General features: G+C 30.4%; 2 protein-coding genes across 3 annotated transcripts in view; both read left to right on the top strand.

The window, feature by feature from the left end:
- LOC116853078 overlaps nucleotides 1–3026 on the top strand; it is a 5074-nt gene extending 2048 nt beyond the window's left edge. For both annotated transcript variants that reach the window (XM_032833947.1, XM_032833946.1), the window contains 2 exons: nucleotides 1885–2005; nucleotides 2885–3026. In XM_032833947.1, the coding sequence (XP_032689838.1) occupies nucleotides 1885–2005; nucleotides 2885–2973 (210 nt within the window). In that variant the 3' untranslated portion in view covers nucleotides 2974–3026. The remainder of the gene's footprint in view (nucleotides 1–1884; nucleotides 2006–2884) is intronic.
- A 389-nt stretch (nucleotides 3027–3415) lies between these two features.
- Nucleotides 3416–5939, top strand: LOC116853096. The gene is made up of 5 exons (XM_032833971.1): nucleotides 3416–3593; nucleotides 3653–3737; nucleotides 3902–3951; nucleotides 4607–4727; nucleotides 5673–5939. Exons 1-5 carry the CDS (start codon nucleotides 3552–3554, stop codon nucleotides 5756–5758), a joined length of 384 nt encoding a protein of 127 aa, XP_032689862.1. The 5' UTR covers nucleotides 3416–3551; the 3' UTR covers nucleotides 5759–5939.
- The last annotated feature ends 2371 nt before the right edge of the window (nucleotides 5940–8310 follow it).

Raw genomic sequence — 8310 nt, 5'->3', positions numbered from 1 at the left:
TTTTTTTCAAATCAAAATAGTGCAAAAGCACATGTCGAAAAAACACTTTATCGCGTTCCATTTTTCACAAAGCAAAAGAAATTGTTGTTTAGGAAAATAATTGTGTATGCTGACTGAATGTTATCGAGAAATGTCGAAATTAATCACAAACTACCTGTTTCGTTAGTAATGACTACTAGAACTGTTTGCATTGCCATCTAACATTTGCGGGCGGAAACTAAGTTAAGGTCCTAATATGTGAGATAATTTTGAAACATTATAGAAATTATTCAAAATATATTTGTATATATATTTATAAAAAAATTTAATAGAAACTACTCTATTTCAAACCACGACACATTATTACTTAAAATCTTTTAAAAATTAATCTAATCAATGAATTGTTTGGAGAAAAACTATATTTTATATGGATATCCTAGTAAAAATTTACTCATTTAATAAACATATAAGATTTCTATCATTTTCTATAAAGTGTATCTTATGAGATTTTTTAATGGATGCTCGTACGTTTTTTATTAGCGTTTGCCCAGAATATTTCAAATACATGATACATCAAAAATATATTAAACCGCTTCTATAATGTCTTCATATAAAATCTTGCAAATATTTTTACAATATTTCTCAGCAATCAAGATCTCAGCACTACTTTTCAGAATTTTGTCCCATACCGTCTGGATCGCCGAAGAACGGAGCGCGGTAACGGGTTATAGTGAAATTTCGGTAGAATTCTTCTTGTGAAAAAGATTTTACAAATTGGCGTCCTATGAAAGACTTATCATCGAAAAACTATTCATTAGAACGCTTTATTATTGGAAATTAGAATTATTATAAATTTATTCTGACCATATTGAATATTTTCAATTGTCATTTCCATGAAAATGCGGCTAATTATTTAACATTAAATTGCAACCCAGAAAACACAAGATCTTCTAAGGACGTCCTCAGGACTTCCTCAGGATGTATTCTGGATGTTCCCTGAACATCTGTGCTGTTAGGAAATAAACAAGCATGAAATATTATTTTTGAAAAAAAATTATGATATCACAAAATTCTTTTAACGATCTATCCATGGCACGTGAAGAGATACAAGTATCGACAGAATATCTCTGACTTTTCTTTTATTATATTAAATATTTGGACTAAATAGTTTATTTTTGTAGTTCTACTAAATAATATTATAAAAAAATTAAAATTACTGCTTTGGTTGCATATGAGGACAATAAGAAACACTTAGTATCAGTTGAAGAAGTAACGCAGCAGCTAAGGTGATACACTAGAAACCTGAAGGTATCTGCAGGTTCTCGAGTTTTGCGTCCAATTAGTACTGAGTAAATTTTCTGGTGTAAAAATAGTGAGAAATCAATTAAAAGACCTAAATTTCATTTAAAATCAACATAAACTGACGTGTGAGTTGAAGATATATCATAAAATTATTTTTTTCTACAAGGTTTCAATATTTCCAGAATTACCCAGCAATATTTCAGAATGTCCCTGCAATGCTTCCAGAATATCTCAACAATATTACAAGTTGGTGACATAAGACATTGCAGAGACATTTCCAGAATATCTTTGAGATTATCTCCAGAATATTTAACATTGCAAGTGTAATATTCTGGAGACATTGCTGAGATGTTTTGTGTTGTTTGGGTTAATATGTAATGAATATAAGTTATTCTGGAATTAATATATTAAATGTTTTATTATATTCAGTACAAACGTGTAATAAAATAAAGGAAATGTTTTATTATAATGTGGCTGTTTCGTTATATACAAAATTATTTTAATTTAATTATATCAGGAAAGCATTACAGATATTAAGAAATGCGTTGCATGAATTTTAAACAGTGTGGATGTGATATTACATCACAGAATTACCGTTTCCAGATTCTATTCTCAAATGGTGTATACAGTCCAGAAGGAGCTATGAAAACAGTTCGAAAGTTGATTCTCGATCCGGTTAAAATGCAACGAACGAATGAAATATATATCAAATGCGATAAAGAAGGTAACCAATTTTACTGACGCCTATTTGTCATTTCTTATCGCTTCGATGCACTCGATATTAATTTTCACCTATTAAAAACCAAAATATCAAATGTCAGTATAGACTTTGAATATCTGACGAAGTATAAAATATATAAATATACTAGTTATATCCCATAAATATTCGAGCAAACGTTAACATTATATTTTATAGATGAAAAGCAAATAAAAAAATGTAATAAACGTGGATTTGTAAACCAAATTTAAGGAATAATATAAAAATTTTAGAGTATTTGAAGGAGTAATATTAGTTTTTTACGGTATCTAAAATTATTTTCTAAAATATGTAAAAAAGTATCTAAATTGCCATTGAAATATCTCTAGTTACTGAAAATTATTTTAGTAGTTCACTAGAAATAATTATTTTAGTAGTTCACTAGAAATAATTATTTTAGTAGTTCACTAGAAATAATGTAATATACGATTCGTAAAATTTGTTTACCCGAATGTATGTCAATTGCGTTTCAGACATGCGTACTGTATAGCCACTTTGTGATAGGATTCTTCCATAGCGAAGAGAAGTGTTATTTGTGTGTGTATTTTTGTGTCTGTGTGACTTATAAGTGATTGACAATATATTTATTACAAATGTTTGCTCTTCTTACATTTTATATGAGTTTGATTCTAATTTATTTGCAATTATATTGGGTTACTTGTTCAGATTTAGATTAGTGTAATTCATATAATATATAAAATATTATAATTAGGCAAAAAATATAATCTTAAATGCAGCTTGATTAAAATCTCACATATTAATATTAATGATTGGCACACGATAAAAAATTACATACTATATCTATAAAAGATTAGTCTCTCATTTATTTTCTTTTTATCATTGCAGTGATTGAAGCAGAAGCCGTCGGCATTGGAAAGTCAATACGATTTCTATTGTGCGGTTTGGAGCTTATATCAATTATCATTAATCAATAATGCATATTTTCAATAATACGCTTAAAAGTAAAAAATAAATAATGAAAATGGGAAACAGATTACTTTCAGTAGAACATTTTACATACATGAAATAAAAACAGATGTAAATCCGATCGTGCTACCTCCACACATTCGAAGGTCACGTCACTCTTACAGCGTTCTAACTTGCAAAACTTTTGACTCTCAATGATTTTGACACATAAAGATTCAAAGTAAACATTTTGGGAACACTTCGAAGTCAATCGTAAGAATTTTTACCGGAAAGTAAACACCAAAAATTACGAAATGTCACGCAGCCTGAATTGTATCGCAAGTATTTTTCACACACAGACTTGCGTAAGACTGCTATCGCGACTGCTATCACTTTTTTTTGCGACTTCATCATGATTAATGCGACTGTCGCTAGTTTGCATTAATGTAAATCAGACGGTATGAGATGGAATACAACGGACTAATGTTTAAATAACTCTTAATGTCCTATAAAAAGCGCGATGGCAGCTTCAATGCGTTCGCAGTGTTCACGCGTGTTACAGTTGCTACTGCCTGGAAACTGCGATCGAGTAGCCTGAAGAGTCAGAATGAAAACCATCGTGATAATTTTAAGCGCGCTAATCGCAGTAGTGAGTACCATGCAACGAATAACGTTTATTTCAGTGCAATTAATTTTCTCGAATTCTAGAACGTGGTTTACTGCGATTTGAGTGATGTACGAAGATTCAGAAAGGACTATGAAACATGCGCTCGCATGTACGGTGTAGCCACTCGTGAGTATTAAAATCGAAAACATTTGGAAGAAGATAGTTTGAAAAATTATACTATCTTCGCGGTGATAACAACTTTCTAAACAAGAAGCATAGAATAATTTCTTTAAAACAATTCTATGTTAATGTCCTTCTAAAACTCAATTTCTCGTTTTCTTTCCTTTCAGATGAGCTCCGAATCGACATGATCATTTGCGCGTCGACCTTAGATGGCGAGGTATATATATCTCAATCAATCAAAATTTCGATTTAATTTTTGAAAACAAAGTTTTGTCTATCAACTAGCCGCTATTTTTAGTCGCCAATGTAGATTTCTATTCTGATATTTGAGTCTTCCATGGTATAGAGAAATGTTTGTTCAGGCTTTCGAAGTATTGCTGCCGATTTCTTTCTACTGTTTCGTGAATATTTTGATTTAGATTGCTCCGCTTTTTAAAAGAAGCGAATTGAAATGTTCACGAAACACCGAAAACAATTCCGCGAAGGACACGGCACTAAGCCAAACCAAGTAAATCTCTATTGCAAAAAATGATCGGTTTATTGTCAAAAAATTTGAAAATCGGACGTTTATCTAATTTATAACTAAAATTGTGTGTGCATATTAATAAAAATATACTAATATATAATGAATATGAATTATACCGAAATTGAAGAATTGAATTATTTCGATATGTTCTACATAGTAAAATAATGAAAAGAAAGTATTATATTATAATAGGACCAACAGAATTTTGTTGGAAAATTATGACAAATGTTTATTTATATCAGAAAAGTACAGCAAATATTAGTAAATATTAAGAAAAGCGTTATATAAATTGCAAATGATGTGTATATAATATCATGAAATTACATTACGGGGTTACCGTTTCCAGATTCTGTACTCAAATCTCGCATACAGTCCGGAAGCATTTTTAAGGAAACTTCAAGAATGGATTTCCGACCCGGTTAAGTTGCAACAAGCGAATGAAATATTTTTCAGATGCGATAAAGAAGGTAACTGATTCTCTTGGCACCTATCTGTCACGTTTCTTATCACTTCGGGACACATTCGATATTAATTTTAACCTGTTAAGAAGTTTATAATTATAAAATATCAGTACAAATTTTGAATATCTAGCGATATGTTCGATACAACGTATGCAAATATAAAGCAAGCTATCTCATTCGGCCTCACGTTAACGCTATATTTTAGAAATGAAAACAAAGAAAAGGGATTAATAAATATAAGCCCGAGAAAAACAATCATTAACAAATTATATTAATTTAAATTTATGAACATGTAAGTGCAAATAATAACAAATAATAGCACACAATAAGAAGAAAATAATAGCTGCAAATAACAATAATATAACAATATAATTGCAAATAAATTAGCATCAAACTCCTGTAAAATGTAAGAGAAGATTTATGAAAATATTTATGACAAATTAGTGACTTAAGTCAAATATCAGTTCTTAATTTTTTTGCAATAATAGAGTCCGGAAAATGACCATTCAGTACAATATAGGCGCTTAAGACGCAAAACTAACACACACACGCGAGAATAAACTTTCTCAAGCTATATAATTGTTTTAAGCGACCGATATCGTCCTCAGTTCATTCATTTTAGTAGCAAGCTAAATCTTTCTTTTTACATATTTAAAAAAATAATTTTAGATACTGATCAAAACTGATATTACTCATTATTAGTTAATTTTTGGATGCATGTTTATTAAACATATTTGCTTGTTTTTATTTCTAAAATATAGTGTTAACGTTTAACCGAATGTTGTTGGAACATTCTGTATAATATATAAGTATTATAATTAACAAAAAATTAACTTTTGAATAGCATTATTAAAATCGTATATATTAATGTCAATAAATAGCACTATAAAAAATTACGTGCTATAGCTGAAAAAAATGAGTTTCTCATTCATCTTTTTTTTATAATTGCAGCGGTCCAATCAGGAACCGTCAACATTACGAAGACAATACAATTTCTAAGATGCGCTTTGCCAATTTGGATACTTGTGGATAAATAATACGTACTTTCAGTAATGCGTAAAAATGAAAGACAGATTACTTCCAGAAGAATGTTCTACATAAAACGTTCTTTTATGTATATTCTATTGAATTTTCAATATACCTTCTCTTTTCCGACTTCTCTATTAAATTGTATCAACGCGTATTAACTATTCAATAAAATATAATAAACTTGACAAAACGTTCTTACGTGCAAACAAGTCCCACTAAAGGAAAAAAGGAAGTAATCGCCCGAAGAAATATCGTGGGAGAAAATTTACTTTCGTGCTGCCTTAAAGCAGTGTTGGAGATTAATCGATCAAAATTTCCTTTGACAAAAATAATCGACAAATCAATAACCAAAATTAATCAATCGTCAATTGATGTAATCACGTATAATCGGTTAATGAAATTAATTATTAACCAGTCAAGTTTTTCATGATTTTTTTAATTGATTTAAAAAAATGTACCTTTAATTTTAATCGATTAATGCCGAATGTAGCCTTAAAGTAAATTTTATTGCTAACTAGATCACATTTTCAGAATGAAAAACTTCAAATAACAAATTCAATAATATAGCCCGAGATAGTATATGTCGTAAAAGGGACCGGGGCTAGTTAGCTATCGTCAAAACATTTTATTTCTAATATTTTCTAACAATTTACAAAATTAAGCAAGCAAGATTTTTAAATCTGTTAAAGATGGCTTTGAATTCCCTGCTTGCTTGATTTTGAAATCTGTTAAAGAACAGTAGAAATAATTGATTCTGCCAACTTTTACTATATGTATTAATGTAACTGAATTTTCTGTCACTTGGGAACCAAATAAAAAATTTCATTATAGGAACAAATACATTTGCATATGAGTATATGTAAAAATTATGTAAACGTAAACGACAAATTATGTAAACGTAAACGAAAGAGATTCTTTTTTACCACAAATATAATGTAAAAAAAATATTTAGTACAGATTCTTCTGCGTGTGGAATCTACTTTGAGTACTCGAAATGGCATTCACTGCTCGCAGCGTAGTTTCTTAATCGGTTTCCTAGGAGCGATTCACTTAATAACACCAGAAAAAAATGCTCTGTAATTTGCAAAACGTTGCACACTTGAAAAGGCTACCATTTAATACAAACATACCATTTGTAGACATTTCTAGGATTATCTGAGGAAAAAGGCCTAATGATATATTTTTTCTGAGAAATTATAATGTATTCGAGGAATACTTTTTTCTCTGATCAATGATGTCATTCAAAGATTCACAAACGCCTAATAGCGTAATACGACGACTCTAATGGAATATTATAATTTAATATCGATATAGAAATAAACACTAAATATTCCTTCACGTTCGAAACGTTCGGAATAAAAATCGATAAAAAGTTAACACAAAAGTCTTCCTCACACCACCAGCAATATTCTAATTTGTTTGCCGCCCACTTCTGCGTATTTCCAATATATCATTCGCACATTATTCTTCCGCTGCTAAAAATATTGTACATTTTATCAAACAACATGTTTTCATTTTCTGTCGTCTTATCTACATTATATCATCTCGCGCGAACTAGCATTGATGCAAATTAGATGAAATATGATCCACCACAAAATATTTATAGCAATTACGTAATAGAAAAAATCTTATTATGCACGATCTATATTCAAATCTTTAATGCACGATCGCGACTATAACAGGCAGTATATGATAAGAGCATCCGTGTGTATTGAAATCGCGCGCGTTCCCTCTCTGAAAGCTTAAAAAATGAAAGCCGCAGTGATGTGATGAAATGTGCTCACTCTGTCACGGTAAATATAAATATTCCTCAAAAAATATATACTTAAGTAAGTGTAGCGCTTGCAAAAGTTCGTATGACACATGATATTTTAATCAAAGTATTTTGGCCGTTGCTATCAATAACTTTTTGCCATCTTTCGAACAATAGTTTGATCCAATAAAATGACTTATCTTTTGGGACAATCCATTCATCGATTCATTTTCGCACTTCCTCAGCATTTCGGAACCGTGTATCAGATAAACCGCCCTAAATTGATTTAAACGGATGAAAATCAGATAGGGCGATGTCTGGAGAGCATGTTGGGTGTATAGCAGAACTTCTCAATTTGAATAACGTTTCTTTAGTCAAAACAGCAGCCTGGCAATGATATAAAGATGACTGTACATCGATTCATAACTATGTGAGAGCTTTTTTCCTTCATAGTTTCGTTCAAACGTCATTGTTGACTGTAACAACATCTTCTGTGTCTACTTATCCCGAGAATAATAACTCGTATAGCACTTCTTCTTAGTCCCAACAGATATACAAGAGATATACAAGAGAACTTCATGACCGTGAATGTTGCGTTTTGTTGTAAATGTCGATGGTTGATCGGAATCAACTCATATTTTTTTAGGATTGTTAAAATAGATCCACTTTTCATCCGTAATTATTCGTTACAAAAAACTTTTTTATGTCTGGCAAGCAATAAAAACGGATAGTAAGTCGGTTCTCGATCACATTTACAAAGAGTTCATGGAAAAACCATGAAGAAACCATTTCCTTTCCTTCTGCATC

This window comes from Odontomachus brunneus, unplaced genomic scaffold (assembly GCF_010583005.1).
Source record: "Odontomachus brunneus isolate Ranch 3 - 2012 unplaced genomic scaffold, Obru_v1 Obru_scaffold_276, whole genome shotgun sequence".
In the NCBI taxonomy this organism is placed as follows: Eukaryota; Metazoa; Arthropoda; class Insecta; order Hymenoptera; family Formicidae; genus Odontomachus; species Odontomachus brunneus.
Note: the sequence above shows the minus strand (reverse complement) of the source record. Positions and strands in the feature narration are given on the sequence as shown.